At 43.3% G+C, this 24,208-nt stretch overlaps 2 protein-coding genes across 2 annotated transcripts in view; both read left to right on the top strand.

Annotated features, from left to right (window-relative positions):
• The window catches only part of LOC311036433 (uncharacterized protein), a 52,595-nt gene extending 50,759 nt beyond the window's left edge, over positions 1–1,836 (top strand). Inside the window, exons 42-43 of the mRNA XM_084045126.1 lie at positions 334–462; positions 1,064–1,836. Coding sequence (XP_083901252.1) covers positions 334–462; positions 1,064–1,344 — 410 coding nt within the window. The 3' untranslated portion in view covers positions 1,345–1,836. The remainder of the gene's footprint in view (positions 1–333; positions 463–1,063) is intronic.
• Positions 1,837–11,233: 9,397 nt separating this feature from the next.
• The window catches only part of LOC311036128 (MAM domain-containing glycosylphosphatidylinositol anchor protein 2-like), a gene marked incomplete at both ends in the record, with an annotated part of 96,060 nt that continues 83,085 nt past the window's right edge, over positions 11,234–24,208 (top strand). Inside the window, one exon of the mRNA XM_084044652.1 lies at positions 11,234–11,309. Coding sequence (XP_083900778.1) covers positions 11,234–11,309 — 76 coding nt within the window. The remainder of the gene's footprint in view (positions 11,310–24,208) is intronic.

Below are 24,208 nucleotides of genomic sequence, written 5' to 3'. Positions count from 1 at the left end.
ACATTTTTTTTTTTTTCTCCAAAGATTTGCACAAATTGTCACGATTTTTCAAAAATAGCAGATCTGCTATTTTTGAATAGCCAAGTAAATCTAAAATGACACAGATGCGTTCCCGGATTGAATGGGTTAAATACATATCATCTCTTAAATACTGGACAATACTTTGTACTGTCGGTTACACTCTTATACTTAATCGATGTTAACAGGTTTTTGTTCCATTTGTACCCTCTAAGTTGAATTAGCGCTCAGGACTTTATTGTTTGTCAATAATAACATAAGTTTATGTTCATGTGAACTTAATGTGACCAACTTTTGTCTCATGTGTGTTGACAGACGGACCGAAAGTGGCTTTCACTGCTGGTCTGACCGACTCTGGAGCCGTGGGGCCTTTTGATGACGAGACTACACTGGTTTATTCCAAAATCCTCACTAATGTGGGCCAGGCGTACAACCAGATGACGGGTACTACCAAACATACACAAAACCGCAGAGACCTTTATACACAAAACTGTTTCTAGACCAGCCTTGTACTCATGTACACCGCTTAGCCTGTTTGAAACCTGTGGGCTACTACGGTGGTTCTCAAAACATTTTCATTGCGGACCTCCAAATTATTATTTTTTGCCGTGGACCCCCATCTGAAAATACTTTGTGCCAGGGACCCCCCTTACAAGATTTGTGTTGTTAAAATGTTTCAAACTTATTCTGCATCTTTCACATTTTTTTCAAGGTTTGTTTTGAAAATAATAAATGCATAAATGAAGGCATTTGGAAAAGGGTAGAATGAATCCTGCTGCTGACGTACATAAGATTTATTGAGGAGAAAAAAGGCTGCTTTCGGCTGCTTTTCTTTTTACAGCTGTATGTGTCACACTTGAGGTCAAAATGAAAAGACACATGATAAACTTTTAAATTAGTCTACTCATTTATCTCTTGCCTGTTGTCTTACGGTATATGCACAACTTCCTTGGTCACTGATAAGACACCATATTTATATATATTTTTTGAAAATAGCCGATCTACAAGCTCACAATGCGTCGCTGCGTTGGTGTGTGTCTCTTAGGTGTGTTCGCAGCGCCAGTGAGAGGCGTGTACTATTTCAGGTACACAGTGACTGACTACCTGAAGGGTTACATGGGCGTCTACCTGTACAAGAACGACCAGAAGATCCTATTCAACCTGGAGCTGAACGACCACGGGGGCTACGCCGCCACGTCCAACGGCGTGTCGCTCCAGCTGAACGCAGGCGACACGGTGCACATCGGGCTGCCGGGGAGCTACCGGCTCTACGACGACTCCAGGAACTTCAGCTTCTTCTCAGGATTCCTACTGTTTCCCTTGTGAATGAGCCCCACAAACAAAACTTTTTTTTATCAAGAAATGATTACACAAAGGAATGTGTTTCACACATAGACTGTAAAAAGAATGGACAGCGTTACGCCCATAGTCTCTACAGACAGTAAATGAAGCCTATTTTTCAGCAATTTAAAATCTTTCTATATCGCGCCATATCGCGTCATATCCTATGCAACCGGAAATTAATGCTATTTGTTGGGTAGCTTGTCAATCAAATCATCCCGCCCCTACTTTATCATCAATTTTAAAATAAATGGGACCATAATTTACCAAAACGCATATCATGGTGATTGAAAGAAGACTTTAAACTAGCGACTGGAAGCATATAGTATTTATGACAATGTTTATTAAGGAATTTAAGGTAATAAAATCAAGTCTAAAGTTCGGCAAAAACCCACCCACTTGCATTGAGAGTTATTTCTTCTGACACCAGCAGGGGTAAAACAGCGAAACTACAGGCCATTCATATGAACTGTCACTTTCTATATAGGCTGCACCAGCGCTCCTGTTTTCTGACCTAAAGGGGCGTGTTTAACATCTCCGGCGAGAGAATGCGTGTGATCCCATTAGTTCACCGATCTGTCCGCCAGCCCCCGCCCCGTCAACACAACATTACGAGCGACGCCCGCTGCACTCTGGTTGGTTGGGGAAATGAAACGCTTCCTATATCGGGTACACCGACGCGCTGGTCCAGGCTTTTAATTTTTTAGCAAAACTAAACAATAAAAGCCTGGAGATCGAGGCTACTTTCTTTCTATATAGACTCAATTTCAAAGGCGGATGCTGGGCCCTTGGTTTCACATGGTCTGTTCCTTAACACATTCCCTGCCAGAGTTTATTCATAAGGTACTCACCCACTGCCAGTGTTTTTGAGTTTTATAGCCTTTTGAACCGTTCACAAAAAAATTATATCCATTAAAATCCGCGATCGGATGGTGTTTATAAACAGCAACGACGGCCGTACGAGCCCTCATAATGTTTACACTTTTTTTTACTTTTTCTTCTTCTGTGGAATCAGCGGCCCAAAGAGGCTGCAAACGTCATATCCGTTTGGCTGTGACGTGGCTGTGACGTTTCCCCACCAGCCATCTTAGATTAGCTTAGCCTCCGATCGGCTATCAGATCGTTTTTAAACACAAAGAGGATAACCGTTCGTCGATCAAAGAAAAGAAAATACAACCGGAGCTTACCATTCGTTTTTTAAACCGTGTGAAAACCATGATCTTTAGCCAAAACCAGGGAAAAAATGTTTTTTCAAGATAAAAAACGAACCGGAAACGGTTGTCGGAAATTTTCTCATAGGATGGGTCGGAAGCGTCATGGAAAAAAAAAAAAATCAAGGATGGTACCAAAACATTTTTTTTTCGTTATTAAACCACATAAAAAGACGATCCCGAGATATCTCGGGATACGCAGGTAACGGGTGGATTTAATGTCCCGAGATATCTCGGGATTGGCAGTATATGTGTTAACCACTTAAACCATATACATACTGTATACTGTGCTTATAGTTGACCAGAGTTCCCCGGGGCTCCAGGTCTGTTACTATTTCCCTTTACACCAAATCTCTTTGCCAAAGATAGCCAATGGGCCGTTACCTTTTATGTCCTACTCTTGGGTCCACAGCAGGGTTGCCATGTCTGCTTATCCTAAGCGACTTTGGGCTAGTTTTTCTGTAAAGCCGCTTGTAAATATTGGTTGCTGTTTTTTTTAGGCTTGTTTGTAAAATGTAGTTACTTATTTGGGCTAGCTTCCTAAATGTTGTTTAAACAAGTGGTTCTCAAATATTTACATGTCAAGGACCCCCAAATTAATATGTATTTGTCCACGGATCCCCGTGCCAGGGACCCCTGTACCATATTTGTGTTGTTAAAATGTTTCGAAAAATATTCAAAATGTTTAGCTTTTCTTCAAGATTTGTTATTTGTAAAATAGTTGATCTACAAGCTCACAACGCATCGCATTGCAACGCATTTCGAGCTTGTCCACAGCGCGCGCGCCAACATTTCTACTCTTAAGCTATAATAGAAGTCTGACGTCACTTACATTTCCCCCCTGGGTTACAGAGTAATTTCCCCATTCTAAATCCCATAGACTTTTTCTGTGTTCCAAAAATAAACAAATGAGTCTGGCGACTTTACTCATACGAAGCCTCAATAGGCTCTATGCACAGCAGCCATTTTGGAAAATTGGGCCTCTTCTGACTTCCTTCAAAGGTGTTACCAATGATACTAATGAAGGCTCCGTTCCGTTCTGGTCAAACAGAGTCAGGGTTCTGATATTGTGCATGTTGGCTCACTAGAAATACTAGTGGGTCTCAAAGTGTGGTCCAGGGACCCTCATGGTTCCTTGAGAGGGTGTAACTCTGAGAGTGTACAAATGGAACCAAATGGACCCTCCCGGGTCCATTTGGTTCCATTTGTACACTCTCAGAGTTATGGGGGTCCTTGAAATGAAAAGGTTTGAGAACTACTGTGCTACACTAAATGGAACAGAGCCTTCATTAGTGTCATTGGTAAGGTAACACCTGTGAAGGAATCAAGGAAGGGGCCCAATTTCTGTCCAATATGGCTGCTGTGCATAGAGCCTATAGACGGGGAAAAGGTATAGAAATATATAGAAAGCAAAGGGCCGCCTACAACTTGACTACAATTCTCGTGCTTAAAAATGGTCTAAACAGGACTATCTCTGCCATTACGCAATGCGTCCGTGTAGTCTCGCGTGGCCAGACTGTTGCCTCCCACAATTTTCAAATGCTTCCGGTCATACAGTCTGGAGTACGGAAGCTCTGTTGATGATTAAGGGGAATGCCCCGCCTCCCCACCAAATCCGTTTAGTCTTTACAGTCGCGCTAATGTATACTAATATAAATCAAAATCATCCAAGCATATATAGCTTGCTGATTAGCAGAAATGGAAATTAAAACATTTAATGTAAAGATATTTTTTAATATATTTTCGTGAACGGAAATGACGAACAGATGCCAGCTTCCTGCCTCGGATTTTGGGAGGTGTAGTTCCAGACTCTATATACTGTAGCATTCCGAGATTGTGGAATAGTTGTCTGGCCACGCGAGACTAGCGTCCGAGTAGCCTTGTCAGTTCTCAGTTGTTTCCTAGCTTCAAAACTGCTTCATGAACTTCAGCAGGAGTAACAATCACTTCATTAAAATCTACATTTTAATGAGGTGAACAGCTCAGAATACTGTTTCTGCCATAACTGTGAAATGTCATCAGAACCACTCTCACACCATCTATATTTGATGGAAGAGGTGTTTTAAATCATTCACATTATTCTGCTCCAGCTTCTTTGCTAGTGAATGTGACCTCATTGTATTTTCATTTATTTTAATAAACTGAAGGGCATATTTAAAATTGCATTAGTGTGTTTTTTATTCTCAAACAGAGGGCCATGTCTACTTTTGCCAGACCCATATTTTAAAAGCCATTCTAGCCTCTGCATGAAGCTCTTGAACGTGATCATTCCACCCTGGCTTAGCATTACACTCACCTATGTTTGTGGAGAGGCCAGCTGCCTGGAAATACAGAGGGACTCCACAATAGATTCATACAGGGAAGATAAATCATTACAGGGTTGTAATCACCATATCACCCCCCCCCCCCCCCCCCCCCCATCTCAATCAAACATATCCTCAACATTATTACATTCAGTAGTGATGTGAGACGGACCAAATCTGCTGTGGGGCGACTCGATCTTACAACACGTCACAGATGTATTACCCAGTTTCACTGATAAATAATCCTGCAGTGTATTCGCATCCAGAATAGGGGAAAAACGAGTAGCAAACACACTCACCAGTTTGGTTGTCACCACTGCAATGTTGCTCTCAGTGCCAGTTCCAATTATTTAATAATTATTTATTAATTATTTATATTCCCAAATTATTCTGCTCACGTCTCAAGTGAGCTTGCTTGTTGTTGTGTCACAAAAGTGGGAGACGACACACAGGATTTAATGAAAATGTATTTATTTGTAACTAAAATGAACATAACTTATACTGAAATATTAGAATGTGTTGTAAATAGTAGTAGTGTAGTGCATGTATGGATGTGTGAAAATGTAGTGTATGTGCAAGTGCAGAAACAAGGTTAGAACTTAGAACTGAACTCAAAAGAACCAAAAGCAAACAATGTAGGAGAGAGAGGGCAAAACGGCCTTGACCAAACTGCTTAAATACTCCAGAGGATGATAGGCGCTACTGTAGGTGTGCACCATCCTCTAGGGGCACACCCATGCATGCTGGTCCCCTCCTCCTACACACATGAACAGAGAACACCATTAGAATCACAGCAACACCACACACAAATAGGATGGGTCATCACAGACATAAAATAAATACACAATAAAAAAATACCAAAAAGTTAAATAACACAAGGCAAAAACAAACAAAAACAATTAATAAGAAAACAGAGAAAATGTTAAAATACGCCTGACAGTGATATGGATGCCTGTCCTCTAATTTGTGTTTATAGTATTTACTTTACTTTAGTAAATGGAGTCACTAGGTGAAAATGAGTAGGCCTATTCCACAATGAAACACTTCTGCCCCCTGGTGGTGTTACTTGGGAGTGGGGACCTGTAAATAGTTTGCCTGTCTAGTAAGGCAATGAATGAAAATTGGAATTAGATTGATTTGATTGGAAGTGGAAGTGGTCTACTGGGAGATTATCTGATATGTCAACTTGTAGATGAAGATGTATGTTTGAAGGATACTTAAGTTGAAGATTAATATACAGTATTGAGATTTGAAAATGGAAATGAAGGCGGGTCCCTGAAATTTGAATTTGATGTTATCAAGTATATATAAGTATATTTAAATGCAATTACTTTTGTACTTTTACTCAAGTGACATTTTGACTGAGCTACTTTTAAATTTGACCATTAGTATCTGTACTTTTACTCAAGTACTGGTGTTGAGTACTTTGTCCACCACTGAATTTGTGGAGATAAAAGGGATAGATAGGGAAAGTAGCCTACTGGCCCACATGATATTGCAATAAGTAGGGTAAGGATATACTAAGGTCAGCTGTAATATAAGGGTAGCAAACAGGCTCAGTCAGTTTAGCTTTTTTTTCTCCGGACAATTCCAACACTAAATCAATATGGTCTTTCCAACAATACTTCAATACTCAACTATTACTCCCAAGAAGGGGGTGGAAGTTACTCTATTCATTTGTTTGCCCTCAATAAAGAGCGTGGCTTCCTCTGAGTCGTAATTCTTTCTACCTGAGAAGTCTATACATGTATACTTTTAAATGATTATTATTATTATTATTTAATGATAGTTTGTTTAATTGGAACCATCTGGAAAGTGTGAGCAGATCAAGGTTTGCCACTTTGCCTTAATAAAGAGGGTTTTAGAAAAGGTTGGGAACCAAAAATCTCCTGGTGGCGCTATAACAGGACAATTTGAAAAGGGTGGCATTTCTTCCTCTGCCTAGCCCAATAGTGGGAATGTGCGTGCAAAGTTTCACAGCAATTGCACGTTGCTTTTATGATTTGAGGCATTTTGTTCAAAACCTGCAAACTTTAGATGCTAATCTTAGCCAATCAGAATGGAATATGAAAAATCGGACAGATCCGTCTTGATCACATGACTATAGAGATACAGTGTACCGATTTGCGTGATGTTTGGACAGAATCTGTAGGAGTAATGTAAAAAAAAAAGGTTTTACAAAGAGGGGGCAGAGGTTCTGCCTGACCTAAGGGAGTGGGTGGGGGTGTGGAGGTAAAGGAGGTCAGAGAAATATATTTATTTGTGTGTGGTCGGCTGCCTGATCAACTAGCTTGCTGACAGGATGGTTGTCTGATTGTCTGACGGACTGGCTAGCTGGATGATTGATTGGCTGGCTGGCCGGTCTGACAGAGGTCACCTTTCTCTGTTTAAATGATGAGTGTAATTAGCCTGAATAACAAAGTCCCACCTTCACGATCTCAGCGGGTCCTCGGGGACCGAACAACAAGCCAAACGATGTGAGATGAAACTGTTTACTGCAGAGGAACGCTGGGTGCAGCCTTCACGTCAGAGCGTTTCCGGTTAAAAATGTTGCGTACTCATGTGGAAATGTTTCGTAATCATGTAGTGCGTCCAATATGGGACAAAATACGAATACAAATGTATGCTGAGTTAAGTTAAAAGTAGACCATCCAAAGGCAACAAGCATGATTGATTTTCAGGCTAAATGTGTAGGAAATTGGACAAGTGGTCTGCTAGAACATAGCTCAACAAAGAATGCCGATACAGTAAGTCTCAAACCACAAGCCAATTGTATAAATAGATACTGTACCGCACAGTAGCTGACTCTTAGCATGAAACAACATGAAAGACCGGATCATAGAAATGGTATCAACACCTGTATTCATCACCAAAAAGCACACATTTACCATGACATAGCAATCAAGCTCTGATTCAATGGCCATGATTGACAGCATGTTCAGTCGAATACAAGAACGGTAGGCCCAAAACACGCTCGCCCCAGGTCAAATCCGGGGCGAGCCACCAAAGTCCACTCGACCCAGTCAAACACCTCACCTGATGACACTCTCGGGTGAGTTTCAGTGATGTCATCAGAGTCACTGATGCATAATTCCTAACTACACCAGTCTTCTGCCAATTAAGGAACACCAGTCTCCTGATGAAATACCCTAGAGTGCACCGCCATCTTTTGGCTAAAATAATGATTTCACTGCCTATAGGCCACACCCGCTGCCATACCCTTTTTTGCCAAATGGCATGAACAGTTACTGAGCTGCTGTTTGGGTCATAACCAACCATTCCACTAAATCTTGTGCAAATCTGTGAATCTACTTGTATTGGAAGTTATGCAATTTTTTGCAATAGGCCACTCCCACTGCAACACTCCCACTTAGTCAATTAGTATGAACACACGTGCACACCTTCACATTTCAGCCTCCTAGGACAGAAACTGTAGTAGCCACCAGAGGGTGGGTTAGGAAGATTAGACCAACCACTGGTCATTTTGAAAAAAAAAAAAAAAGTGCGATGGCCCAATATCTAGTTTTGTTCCCAATATATCTATCAACACATCTGCCACATTTGGCGCTTCTATCACAAAATGAACAATAGGTTAGCTATGCCGCCCCACTACTATGGCAATGAACCAACCAGCATTTGGAGGTCCTGTAATGCATATCTAGTATAATAGCTATTTATTCTATTCGTTATTCTCTATCTATCTGTCTGTCTGTGTGTCATCTATCTGCCCATTCCATTGTATTATTGTGTGGTGATGCACACTGAAATAATTGCATCACTCTACGGAGAGAGAGAGAGAGAGAGAGAGAGAGAGAGAGAGAGAGAGAGAGAGAGAGAGAGAGAGGGATACTTGGGTCTTGGACAGCAGCTGCAACTATGTTTCTACCATGTGAGACGTTTTTAAAGAATATAATATTCAGAGGGTTTGCTATAGACTGAAACCTATTTAACTAATACATAAATGAATTACAAAGGCCCAAATAAATAAATAAAACAATCTTAATTCTATTCAATAACACACAAACAGCAAGGCATTCTCTCTCTCTCCAATTTGATCTCCCCCTCCCTCTCTCCCCCTCCTCTCTCCTTCTCACCCCCTCCTCTCTCTCTCTCCCCTCCTCTCCCTCTCCCTCTCCCTCTCCCTCTCTCTCTCTCTCTCTCTCTCTCTCTCTCTCACTCAGAGATCCCGGTTATTATATTTCCCCCCTGTACAGAAACACCCACGCGCGAGCGAGCGCACACCGACGATAAACGTGAGCTCGCGCTGTTGTCGTGTTTCCCCATCGCGCGTGCTGCCTCCTCGTTCTCTCCCTCCTCCTCCTCTTCATATCTCCGTCTCACGAGGGTAATTATTATTATTTTTTAAGAGAAACGAGCTGTCAGAAGAGACCAACAGCAACTGGCTCGGCTCGTGACGTTCCGCCTCGCGAGCTGTTCCCGTGTCGTAGTAGTAACTAAGTACATCTAACGGCTCGTGCGTCGCTCGCTCGCGCGGTGCACCACCACCACCGCACCGGAAGAAACGGACGGACCAGACCGGCGGACGGACGGACGGACGGGAGATTCGGACGTCCCCCGACCGTTTAATTTCCCCATCTCCTACTCCTCCTCCGGCCGTAGCCTATAATAATGTGCTCGCTCGGCACCGTTTGAAAAGACGTCATGGAAGAAGTCCGCGTGAGCGGCGGAGAGGAGGCGGCGACAGACCGGTCACCACCACCATCACCACCACCGAATGCCGACACGGTTTGTTTGAACGCCGCCGCCGCCTCGCGACGCCGCGACCCCCCGCGAGGCTTCTTTTACAATGTCACAATCAAGGAGAAGCTCTCGAGGCACCTGCGCGCGCTCTCTGTAGCGTGCCCGCCGATTTGACTGACTTGACACACACATACATACACACACGCACGCACGCACTTAACACACACACACACACACACACACACACACACACACACACACACACACGGCTGTTATTTTACCATTAAAGGCCTGCCTATTTTTTTTTGGTATGTATTTGTTTGAGTGACTTCTAGGCAGCGTGTCAGTGATTTATAAGGAGAGTGGGTTCAGTGAAACCGTTGGAGTAGGAGGGCAGGCTAAGGATTTTTTTTTACACCAAGGGGAATGAATGGTGGCCGGCGCTGGACCAGAGCACACCGGAGAGAAGTGAGTTGACACACACCAGGGCTGGGCTGGCCAATGTAGTAGGCCAGGGGTCTTCAACGTTTTCAGGCCAAGGAAGGACCCCTTGGCTAAAGCAGGGACCCCCATCATATATTGTGTAAAACATTTTTTTTTTCATAGATTTCATAGGCAGCTTCATAGACTTGTTTCACAGCACTATCATGTTGGATTCATGTTAATGTGCATTTCCAGACATTTAACCATGCACTTAAACAATACTTAGTACACCTGACCTTTCACTCTGTACTTAGTCTGCTCTTTTTTCCCCCTACACCAAACCACTTTGCCGAAAACATTTTTGGCTAAAGTTCTCCTCAGAATAGGGATGCTTGGTTGAAGTGGTTAATGTAAAAATCACACAAAGATTTGGCGGACCCCCTGTAGTAGCTCTGAGGACCCCCTAGGGGTCCCGGACCCCCTGTTGAAGACCTCTGTAGTAGGCTATATTAATATATAGGTAGCCTATATCGTATCATGATCAGTGAAATAAGCAACCAGGGTTCATGAAAACAAGCCCCCAAAAAAGCTGAGCACTTTAAACCTATACATCTATCTGAAAATTGCTCTGCTTGTAGATCTGCTATTTTCAAGAAAATCTTGAAATCAAAAAAAAGATTTAGAACACAAATTTGTTCGGGGGTCCCTGGCACAAAATATTTTCAGATGGGGGTCTGTGGACAAATAGGCCTACATGTTAAGTTGGTTAACTGTTAACTGTTAACTTTTCCAGGCTTTAACCACTAAGCCTAAACCCTATTTATAAAAAAAAGTGAAATATTAATAATAACGGAAGTAGCTGATCTACAAACACACAAAGGGTCACGCTGCAACGTGTGAGCTTGTAGATCTCCTATTTTCCCTATTTTTTAACATTGAAAATGATAAAAATACATTTATATTATCGCCACACGTTAACACTGATATCAAGGTATTTGTTATGTATTTATTTATTATATTTAACTGATTTCTAGGCAGGAGAGCGTCTGATTTAAGAGGACAGCAAGGCCTACGGACGGAACCCGAAAAAACAGGAATGAACGGCGGCCGCCGCCGGTCCGCAGCGGCACACCAGAGAGAAGTGAGTTGACGCCGAGCGGAGCGGAGCGCGTTATACCGCCCGGAGAGGAACCGGAACCGGAACGGATGGATGATGTTGACGTTGCCGGGGGGAGGATGGGGTTGGCGTTCGCTCTTCTGTGGCTCCTGAACGTCTTCTTGGAGGGCGGCGTGCACTGTCAGGGTGTCTATGGTGAGAACACATGCACACGCGCACACACACACACACACACACACACACACACACACACACACACACACACACACACACACACACACACACACACACGCTTACCCACTGACCTTACTACTTGACCTTGTGAATCTTTTGTGTGCGTGGGTTTGGATGTGTGTATGGATCCCGATATGTGCGCGACTGTGCGTAACTGTAACAGCGCATGTGTGTGTGTGTGTGTGTGTGTGTGTGTGTGTGTGTGTGTGTGTGTGTGTGTGTGCGCGCGCGCCTGTGCGTGTTTGTGCCTGCGTGCATGCCTGCGTGTGTGTGTTGTTGTTGTTATTATTATTATTATTAGCCTATTTGTTCGACAAATGTGGTGCAAGAATAAGTAGCTATAGACACTGTCCTTCTCACCTATGGGATGTAGACAAATGACATCCCATCGCCTTCTATGTGATATTCAATGTGAGAGAGAGAGAGAGAGAGAGAGAGAGAGAGAGAGAGAGACTTGTTGTCAAGGGACTTGTTGTCACTTGACATTTAATCTGAAACTTCTCTCACTGAAGTTATGAGAGAAGTCTCACTTGATGTCTGAAACTGTAAAGACCAATACAGGCTCTTCCTTCCGACGTCTGAAAACCTTCCGGTTCGTACAGGCTTTCCGAACACTAGTTTGGAGAGTCAGTATATCTTGGAGGTGCTCAAGTTCTGAGACCGCCCATCAGAAGTTCGTAACGACGCCAATTTGCAGTTATATCACCTCCCTCTCTGAAGAAATGTTCGGAAGGAACATGTACTGGGGCTTAAAGGAGTACTTCACTCAAAAAGTGACTTACTTTACATTCAAGCCAATAATTTGATGACCGACAGAGTCTCCAGTATATCTCCAAACTCAAAGAGTGTCCGGTATGAGACTCAAAGAGTATCCGGTATGAGACTCAAAGAGTCTCCGACTGAGTCTCCTATTAACCGATGACCCGGTCATCAAATTATTGGCTTAGGAATGCGAGAAAAAAACAAAAAAAAATCTCCATGAATCAATTTGTTTTGGGTGAACTACTACTTTAAGCATGCACTCACACCAAAGGCAACTACAGCACTACAGTGGAATTTATAATAGCACATACATATGCATGGGTGGCAGAGCTCACGTGACAAATTATAATAAATTATTTGTCACCTGATTTTTGTTTTTAAATGGTCTTTTTTTACCCGCAAGTGGCTGTGAGCTGGTGAATGGGGATCTGTCTCTTTAAGAGCACGTTGTGCTAGTGACGTAGGCTATAAGAAACAGCTGTGCCTGTGAGCCACAGTGCAGAGAACGCAGCTTAGGCGGCTCGCGTGAACGTGAAGAAACCAAAGTAGCGGTCAATTTTCCTGCCTCTTTTTCAGATGTGGAGACGGTAGCAGTGTATAACGCACCGACTTGTAGAAACATGGTGATATTTTGGATTTAAAGTGAATGTAGAAGGCCAGCCAGTACAATCAGCAGCTCCGTTTGGACTTGACCTTTTTAAAAAGATTGACAAATGAAGTGGAGTGATGAAAAGTGTCTCCACGGGGTAACCGGAAGAGTCGCCGCAAATCACACTTGCCCCCATTTTTTGAGCAGACCGCTTGCCCCCTGCGGCGGTCCAGTCGCCCCGCTCTAGCGGAACTCTCTCCCCCAACAACAGTCCACTAGCCACGTCGGTGCGGAACGCTCGCCTGAAACACTCGTCCACAATTCATATCATAGGGTCCATGGTTGTGCACACAAGGAGTAATAATTATTAGTATTACACTCATACTTTGCGTCCGAGAGGAAAATGTCCGCAGCTCGTAACCGTTCCTCAGGGTTGTCTCGAGAACCTGGGGGAATTGCAGTCTTCCTCCCAGGTCTACCTTCATTTCCCAATGATTGGAACTTAAGGATTAGGCTGTTTCTTGTCGCTGTGGTTGGTTGGTTGGTGGCTTTTCTCCCTCCCTTACGAAATTGATGGTGTCATTTTCCCATGTGGTTGCCGTTTCTCCTGCTCCAGGGTGTTAGCGAGTGTCATGAGCGCCTTGTCATGGCGCCACCTGTATCTTCCTTGGGTGAGTTATAATGGAAGCAGCCCGTGATGTAGTTCACCTCCCGGGCTTCAGTCTGAGCAGCTTGTGGACGAGGTACTCGGCGTCGACAAACACGTCGCTGTCGGTCCTCATGACGAAGCTGGCCCGCGGGCAACGCGTGGCCACCTAGTTCAGGCCCATCGGGGTCTTTATGGTCAGGTTGTCGTAGGTTTCCAAAAAGGTCCTGCTGAAGGATATCGCGGCGCCTCAGGCTCTCCGACTCCAAGGTCCTCTGCTGCAGGCGTCCCAGTGCGCCCGCCGCCTTCACAAAATCACTGCTAGAGCCGTAATAAAATCTTCTCTTATGGGGGTCCTTGGCACATCTTTTCAAATGGGGGTCCGCGGGCTAATAAGTGTCAATTTGGGGGTCCTTGACATGAAAAAGTTTGAGAACCACTGTCTTACTGTACCACGTGCTGTTTACAGTTCTGACTAGTACTGTACATTATTCAATCATTCAATCAATCAATGAAGGAGCTGGCCCAAAAGCTGAAGCTAGTGTCCGGGTAGTACATCTCTCATCATTTCATGATGTTTTGGGTGAATAATAGTTGACATAAAAGCAAACTTTATATTCGTCGTATTATTTTACCTTTTATCAGTATTAAAGCTTACTGTAGTAAATGATGCATTTTCATTTAAAAAAACTTGCAAAGCCAAAACTCTGTCTCTCTCTCCCTCTCACTTCACCACCCCTCTTTCTCTCTTCCACACTCTCTCTCTATCCCCCTCTCCTCCTCCCTTTATCTCTCTCTACCTGACTCCCTCTCTCTCCCTCCCCCCTCTTTCTCACTCTCTCACTCACTGACTCACTCACTCACTCACTCACTCACTCACTCACTCACTCACTCACTCACTCACTCACTCTATCCCCCATTCTCACTGCCCCATCAGATTTGGAAGCCATTCTATTTAAAGATTACTGTTGTGGCATTTATGGATTTCAGACGCCAGAGACAAGAAACTGCCATGCCAGCATTTGCAACCCAAAATAACATGACTGTAGGCGTTATTGAGGTTGGTAGTTGCTTGTGTAGTGTGTGTGTGTGTGTGTGTGTGTGTGTGTGTGTGTGTGTGTGTGTGTGTGTGTGTGTGTGTGTGTGTGTGTGTGCGTGTGTGCACACACGCGCGCGTGTCTGCATGGCTGAGAGAGACAGTTAACCACTTAAACCCCAGCATGCCGAATCTGGCCAAAACAGGCGCTCATTCAGTGAAATAGGCCAGTGATTGTCAAGCTGTGGGTCGAGATGATTTTTGGGCCCCAAATGACAGTGAAGTGACAATTTAAGAACTTTTAAGACCTTTTTAAATGTAAAAATATATATATATATTGAATCAGAAGTAATCAACAAACTATACTATATTTATTTTTTAAATTGCAGATCTACAAGCTCTCAACGCCTCATGTTGCGAGGCGTTGTGAGCTTATAGATCTGCTATTTTCACAATATTTATCTGTGGAACCGAGTTAAAGAAAATGTAATGCCTCAACAATTGTACCTCCTACATTTCCAAGTGCTCATCAGGATGGGAGGTCCCCAGTTCAAATATGATTATATTTGGGGGTCACGGCCTGAAAAGGTTGAGAACCACTGAAATAGGCACAAAAAAAATCTTTCCCACAAATAAAAACCATATCAATGTGTCCCAGTACGATGCACTGTGAGGTTGTAGATCAGCAATTTTCTTTTTTTAAAGATTTGTTCACTTGTTCACCCCAACATCCCTACTCTGGGGAGGAACGTCCGCCAGAAATAGCTGATCAGGAATTTTTGGCGAAGAGATTTGGTGTAGAGTGGGAAAAAAATGTGTACCAAGTACAGTTGCAACTCAGGCATGAATTCAGGTGAGCCTTAAGAGATTTGGACGTAAAACATGATTTGCTAAGCCGCTGCTAAGCGATTTTCGAGTGTTTTCGCTTACCTAAAATCAAAGAATATTTATCACTAGTATGATCGATCACTTTAAAAGACGTATCGGGGGGGGGGGGGGTGGAGCGTGCCGCCGCGATCATCCGTTCCATAGTTGAGGGCAGTTGAATGTAGAGTAGGTTGTTTTCACCAAAAAGCAACAGAAATGGAGGAAAAATGACATCATTTCCAGGTCTATCCTTCTCTGGCAGTGAAGTCATCACTCATAGGATAGCGAACAGCGCCATCTAGTGGAAAACCACTGAAAACACTCAACTCGTCATATTCTTCATTGGCACTGTGGACCTCGGGCCAACTGATGAGTGTACTCGTCATTGGCAGTCAATGAGTTAAAGTAACGCCCAAACACACCCATGACTAATTCAGGGCCGTTTTACAGCGTAGAGCCTTGGCGCACTGCACAGATTACTGCACTCATAATAGCAAAATGGCATTGGCCACACCTCCGTATGATGGGGCTTTAAGAGTTTATTAACACAACTGTGTTGCTATATATATATATATATATATATATTTATAATATAAAAAAGGGGATGAACCTTTCGCCGTGAGCTTCGTCAGGTGCTATACAAAAGCATAGTATAGCACCTGACGAAGCTCACGGCGAAACGCGTCGTGCTAATAAAATACTTATGCAATAGTAAATTGTCCATCTCTGTTCCCTGGAGTGTGCAGTCCCTTCTTTGAAGGTTCATCCCCTTTTTTATATTTTATATACCTGCTGACTAGACTTGCACCTCCAACGGGGTTTTTTGGATGTGCAGGAGTCCCCTTTTTGTTATATATATATATATATATATATATATATATATATATATATATATATATATATATATATATATATATATATATATATATATATATATCAAAAATCTAAAATGACACAGATGCTTTTCCAGTTTAAATGGGTTAAAGATTTTGGCTTTTCTGCTGAGTCACACACACACACACACACACACACACGCGCGCGCGCGCGCGCACACACACACCAAATATGATTATATTTGGGGGTCACGGCCTGAAAAGGTTGAGAACCACTGAAATAGGCACAAAAAAAATCTTTCCCACAAATAAAAACCATATCAATGTGTCCCAGTACGATGCACTGTGAGGTTGTAGATCAGCAATTTTCTTTTTTTAAAGATTTGTTCACTTGTTCACCCCAACATCCCTACTCTGGGGAGGAACGTCCGCCAGAAATAGCTGATCAGGAATTTTTGGCGAAGAGATTTGGTGTAGAGTGGGAAAAAAATGTGTACCAAGTACAGTTGCAACTCAGGCATGAATTCAGGTGAGCCTTAAGAGATTTGGACGTAAAACATAATTTGCTAAGCCGCTGCTAAGCGATTTTCGAGTGTTTTCGCTTACCTAAAATCAAAGAATATTTATCACTAGTATGATCGATCACTTTAAAAAACGTATCGGGGGGGGGGGGGGTGGAGCGTGCCGCCGCGATCATCCGTTCCATAGTTGAGGGCAGTTGAATGTAGAGTAGGTTGTTTTCACCAAAAAGCAACAGAAATGGAGGAAAAATGACATCATTTCCAGGTCTATCCTTCTCTGGCAGTGAAGTCATCACTCATAGGATAGCGAACAGCGCCATCTAGTGGAAAACCACTGAAAACACTCAACTCGTCATATTCTTCATTGGCACTGTGGACCTCGGGCCAACTGATGAGTGTACTCGTCATTGGCAGTCAATGAGTTAAAGTAACGCCCAAACACACCCATGACTAATTCAGGGCCGTTTTACAGCGTAGAGCCTTGGCGCACTGCACAGATTACTGCACTCATAATAGCAAAATGGCATTGGCCACACCTCCGTATGATGGGGCTTTAAGAGTTTATTAACACAACTGTGTTGCTATATATATATATATATATATATATATATTTATAATATAAAAAAGGGGATGAACCTTTCGCCGTGAGCTTCGTCAGGTGCTATACAAAAGCATAGTATAGCACCTGACGAAGCTCACGGCGAAACGCGTCGTGCTAATAAAATACTTATGCAATAGTAAATTGTCCATCTCTGTTCCCTGGAGTGTGCAGTCCCTTCTTTGAAGGTTCATCCCCTTTTTTATATTTTATATACCTGCTGACTAGACTTGCACCTCCAACGGGGTTTTTTGGATGTGCAGGAGTCCCCTTTTTGTTATATATATATATATATATATATATATATATATATATATATATATATATATATATATCAAAAATCTAAAATGACACAGATGCTTTTCCAGTTTAAATGGGTTAAAGATTTTGGCTTTTCTGCTGAGTCACACACACACACACACACACACACACACGCGCGCGCGCGCGCACACACACACACACACACACACACACACACACACACACACACACACACACACACACACACACACACACACACACACACACACACACACACACACACACACACACACACACACACACACTCTGTACACAGATTATCTGTAATCTTATATGGCCAAGATTATAAAACAACACATTACATCACAGCCGAATCGTGCATTCGTGCACGCATACACATACATACATACATACATACATACATACATGCACACACACACACACACACACACACACACACACACACACACACACACACACACACACACACACACACACACACACACACACACACACACACACACGCTCGCTATATTACTTACATTCAGGATGTGAAGTAGAGATTAGTAGTCCAGAGTTGTAGCCTGGGTAGAAGACAGCATTTATCTGTCTCTTTATACCTCACATTGTTTTAACAGGAAGCTTATGGTAGTACAACATTGATCTGCAAATTCACACAATGCGTTGCAATGCGACGCATTGCGTGAACTTGCAGTATACTCAAGTACATTTTGAATTCCAGACTTTTACTTGTAACAGAGTATTTCTACATTGCAGTATTGATATTTTTACTTAAGTAAAACATTTGAGTACTTTTTCCACCACTGTATATATCACATACATACACGTATATATATAGTACACGTACATACATACATACACACAGACATGTGTTTTTTTAGCCCTACGGAGGCTCAGAAAGGTCAAACACACCCCATAGTAACTTGACCTTTCCCTGGGCTGCTGGTTAGCATGGAGTGAAGTACCGTTGTCTTTTCATCCTGCCTCCAGGACTCTACTATTTCCTTATTTGTTCATGTTGTGTCATAAAAGCCCTTCACCATGATCTCTCCAGGCCTGCAGAATGAATGTGACTTTGTGCGCTCTATTATAAGGTACAAAAATATCCTATCTGTGCTCTATAGGCTCTTATGTACTCCCCCTCCAGGATCTTTATAGGATCACAGGAATATATTGCCTACTTATCGTAAATAACACAAATACAATATCGTCACTTTTGAGTGGAAAAGGTTGGGAACCACTGCTCTAAAGGATATGACTGTTCCCTGCACTCAAACGGGTTGCAGCAGCCCTGTGCTTAATCCACTGAGACGTGGAACGCATCTGTCATTTTTTTATTTGAGCTAAAAAGCATTATTTTACACTTTGACTATTCAAAAATAGCAGATCTACAAGCTCATAGCGCGGCACTCGGTGATTTTTGAAAAATCGTGAAAATGTGTGCAAATCTTTGTATATATACATTTTTAAAGCGAACATTTTTAACTTAAATCTTTGCATCTGGGGGTCCCTGGAACAAAACATTTTCAGATTGGGGTCCACGGCCAAATACATATCATTTTGGGGGTCCTTGACATGAAAAAGATTGAACACCACTGATATAGAAACATACGTTTTTTCCAGAATACTGTTGGGATTTAGGAGACATGTAGAATCGGCTTCAGGTCTTAATGGGTTAATCCATTAAGACCGGGGACGCATCTGTGTCATTTTAAGATTTCTTTGGCTATTCAAAAATAGAAGATATACAAGCTCATATTAGCGGGGGGGGGAAAAAGGAAAAAAAAAGAAAAAGAGATACAAATACAAATGTTTGCTTTAAAAAGATATATATTCAAAGATTTGCACAAAATGTTCACGATTTTTCAAAAGAATTGCAGATCTGAATCTGCTATTTATGAATAGCCAAATAAATCTTAAAATGACGCGGATGCGTTCCCGCCCGGATTGAATGGGTTAAAAGGTAGATGCGTCCTGACTCTTTGTTTTCATGCAGATCAGACACGTTCGCTTGCTGTCGTCCCCACTTTAATGTCGTCTCCTGTTAAGTGTGCAGTTAAAGCTTGCTGTCAGACTCAGACACTCTCAGACACCTCACACTGTGACTAAATATCAGCCGTCTGATACTTCCTGTAAATGCCTTTTTAACCCATTCAATCCGGGAACACATCAGTTTAGATTTTTTTTGCTATAACCATTATTTTATACATTGGGCTATTCAAAAATAGCAGATATACAAGCTTGTGGCGTGACACAGAGTGTTAACTGTTTCATGATGCTGGCATAGTCACTTGCCTGTATTCTTCCATCACTTAGTTCCATATGGCTCTTTCCACGCAGTTGACAGTAGGCTAATACGTCGGTTCCAAAGTCAGAAGGATGAGCAGCCTATGTATATCAGATGATGGCTGCTTGGCTCGCTGCGACCTTCATTGTAGCTGCGATATTTTGATCAATGCTGATCATTTATGCTCCACTTTTTATGTTGGTTGCATGACTTGCGACCTTCATAGTTCGTAAATCCATTCTTTTTGTGAGTTCTGTGAGTTTAAGAATAGATTTTAAGATTTTGCTGCTTGTTTTTAAAGGCCTAAATGGTCAGGCTCCGGTGTATATATCTGTGATCTTTTAACTCCTTATAAGCTAGGCCGCTGCACTGAGATGATCCAGCAGGGCCCTATTGACGGTACCAAAGTCTCGCCTTGTCACAAAGGGAGACCGGGCTTTTGCCGTTCGGGCCCCTCGGCTGTGGAACTCACCGCCAGGGGACCTCAGGCAGGCAAACTCAGTGTCCTCCTTCAAATCTCTTCTAAAAACTCACCTATCTATCGCACAGCTTTTTCTTAAATTAAGAGCTGTTGTACTTTTTATGCAATTAATTTCTGATTTTTATTGTATATTAACTGTTCTTATAGTAAAGCACTTTGTAACTTGTTTTTGAAAGGTTCTATATGCATAAAGTTATTATTGCGACCGTAGGTCGCATTTACTATAGAAACCTGCTCCAGGTGTCCGTCCGTCACGTCACTCCGTCACACACGTCCCGTCACACTTTTGCCCTGCTCATATCTCCGCACCCGTTGCCCCGATCCATGCCAGATTTTGCACACACACTCCTTACCTGCCAAACTACACCCTCCAAGGACCCCCGGAGCTCCAGGGACCCCCAGCTGCCTCGGGGACCCCCAAGTGTAAAAAATGAGCACATGTGGACTAATTACCAAATGACCACCCCAACGGGGCTGCTCACGGGGCATTCCCGGGGACCACCCACTCCTGGTGCTCCAGAACGGATGCAAAAGTGGTGGCGCCCCCAGTGGAGGACCCCCTGCCACTGCAGCTCACATAAAATGCCGTAACTCGGGCTAGGAGCGTCCGGGAGAGCCGCGGCCGGTACCTATTCGTCCGCCAAGGCAACGCGGACACCCCACCCCTAATTTCTCACATGGCCCTCTTCTAGCGCCACCTTCAGGCCGCTTTTCACAACACATTTTTGCCCACTACTCCTACAGTTTTGCCCCTAAAAACACGCAAATTGCTACACACTACACAGTATGTCTACACTCATGTCATCAACATGCCTGCCACCACATTTCTTAGACCACCAAACACAACTATACATTGCCCACACAACTAGGAACCAATCGCCGTTACAGCCCTCTTCTGTATACATGTGACCTACGGTCGCTTATCTCCCGATTAGGGAGTCTTACTGGTTATTGCGACCGTAGGTCGCACTTACTATAGAAACCTGCTCCAGGTGTCCGTCCGTCACGTCACTCCGTCACACACGTCCGTCACACTTTTGCCCTGCTCATATCTCCGCACCCGTTGCCCCGATCCATGCCAGATTTTGCACACACACTCCTTACCTGCCAAACTACACCCTCCAAGGACCCCCGGAGCTCCAGGGACCCCCAGCGGCCTCGGGGACCCCCAAGTGTAGAAAATGAGCACATGTGGACAAATTACCAAATGACCACCCCAACGGGGCTGCTCACGGGGCATTCCCGGGGACCACCCACTCCTGGTGCTCCAGAACGGATGCAAAAGTGGTGGTGCCCCCAGTGGAGGACCCCCTGCCACTGCAGCTCACATAAAATGCCATGTGACCTACGGTCGCTTATCTCCCGATTAGGGAGTCTTACTGGTTGTTATTTTGCAAAGTGTTGCAATGGAAGTCTGTTACACTGCCACGCCACCGCGCAGCCAGCTCAGGCCTTTGTGTGTGTGTGTGTCTCTGTGTGTGTCTCTGTGTATGTTGTGTTTATTGCGAGGAGCAGCGCAGGAGGGCAACAGGCCGTCAGAAAACCACACTTATGATTGGCGAGTCAACGTATGCTCATGAAAAACTTTAAATATGATTTTAACGGTTGAATATGTACATATTGTAATGTGGTGTTTCTTCATTTAATATCGTCGTCAGTCGTCTCTGTTGGTAGTATGTTGGTTTTATCCAGATACATACAGAGCTCAAGCAGGAGATTTGTCAGCTTTTTAAGAGAATTGTACTGGTGAAGGAGTCACAATTTATTCACTGACAAACTCGGTTCCACAGATAACTATTGTGGAAATATCCGATCTACATGCTCACAACGCATGTAATACGCAGGTGATATTTGACAATGTTTCAAAATGTTTTATAGTATAGTTTGTTGATTGCTTTTGATTAAGTCCTTAATTTGTCACTTTAGTAATGTGCAGATACCCTGTATACACTGTACTTGTATGTTGATTTGTGTACAGTTGAGTGGGAAAACGATGATTAACATTAAGCTAATCATCTGGGGACCCCCCAAAACCATTTGGGTACCCCCCCCTGGGGCTCCCGACCCACAGTTTTAGAACCCCTGCTCTAGATGTTCACTGACGTGTCTCATTATAATGATAGCTACTGTTTAACTGGGTGCTGTAGTCACTTTTGCTGTAGTCTGTGTTAGGTTAACACACACGTGTCAGAGCGGACAGCCTGGACGATTTTGAAATTTTTAAGTCAATTATCTTTGCTCAGGAAGCTCTCAGAAGGCTCCCCTTCCATGACTTTTCCTTAATATTCCATTCAAATTGGATTATTATTATATCTGAGACGTTTCCTAAAACCGAAATATTGCATCTTGATTCCATCCCAGACGTTCATTTTAGGTTAGATTTACTGCTCTCCCCCACGCTCCCCCAAGACGGGCATGTCTTCACACCTGAGACCACTTGGAGATGTGTCATTGTGATGGTTAATGGGATCATTTGCGTCCATTGTGCGTAGATGTGTGTGTAATGTGGTGTAGTGTTTCACTGTGTCAACTGGAATGCTACTGAAAGAACAGTTTATCCCGTTGTGCAATTCTAAAGATGACAGCCACATCAAATCTCATGCTCGTATTCCTACTTGCGCACTGTGTGAGGCACAATGAAAATGGCTAACTCTCTCTCTATCTTTCTCGAAAACTAAAACGCTGTGTTTAACTCCAAACCATACAATTGGCTTCTCTGAACTTTGTTAACTTCATTCATAGCCTCTCTCTCACCTCAACGCACGCCACACTGCACACAAAAATCCTAAGTATTAATTTATACATTTTTAACCAGGCTAAGTTAGGCTAAATTGTAACCAAATGGACTGACGGTCCTCATATATCTGTCTGTCTGTCGGCACCTCTGCACACGCTGCACAAAAGTTCTCAGTGTTCATTTATCCATTTTTAACTCGAGATGTAACCAAATGGACCATTTTGCCGTATGTTTGCTGGCGAACGAATAATTATCCAAGGATAATCGGTGACATGTACGGAAGCGCTTCCGTTTGTATAGCCTACTAGAGGTCTGTTTGTGGGGATGAAGTCACAAACATAACCTATGGATATACGGTCATTCTGCCTCACAGCTGCGCTGTTCATTTTCATAGCAGAATGTAAAAGACAGTGTGCAGGTTCACAAGTTTTTGTAAGCAGGAAAAGTACATTCAAAGTGGAACAAACCTGGATATTTTGTTAAGGACTTAACAAGAATTGTATCAACTAGACCATACCCGGTCGACGCATCCGTGGGGGGATATGCGCACATGATCTGGCAACCCGGGAGGCAGTTCGTCCCATAGCTGGGCAGCCCCGTAACCATGGCGACAGTGACACAAAAACGCTAATAAGAAGCTGAGATTTGATGAAAGTGAAAAACGGGCTTCACAGTTAAGTTCAGATGGTAATGGTCAATTACCATTTGGCTGTGTGCAAAATCAGAGCAATTGGTCCAGCCAGTGAGGAGAACCGGGTAGCTTCACCTACTCACTCACTCACCACTACAAACGGACAGAGGTTACTAGAATTATAGTAGGATGTCAACATAATAAGCACCGCACTTTGACAACATTTTCCAGACGCTCAGCTCGTCTGGTAAGATATTAGTATTTACATGCTTTCTGTCTCTAGAAGTGGATTAGCCTATGTTGTTTAGGCAACGCCAATCGAGATTTAAAAGAAAATGGTATCCCCGCTTGCTATCCAGACGTGTGGGTGAGTAGGTGTTAGACCCAGAGGAAATCAAAATCGCTGGAAAATTTGATCTCAAGTCCATCTGTGTGGTAGGCCGGCTATGCGAGTTAAATTACCATAGTCTGGAATGTTTAGCCCAATGTCTACGACTCGATAGTGTCCTTGATATTGTAGGCTGTTGTAGAAATGCTCACCCCAAATATGTAGAGAGGTATGTTTCCTCGTCTCCTGACGGCTGCACCCT

This window comes from Gymnoscopelus microlampas (assembly GCF_963454915.1).
Source record: "Gymnoscopelus microlampas genome assembly, chromosome: 20".
NCBI lineage: Eukaryota > Metazoa > Chordata > Actinopteri > Myctophiformes > Myctophidae > Gymnoscopelus > Gymnoscopelus microlampas.
Note: the sequence above shows the minus strand (reverse complement) of the source record. Positions and strands in the feature narration are given on the sequence as shown.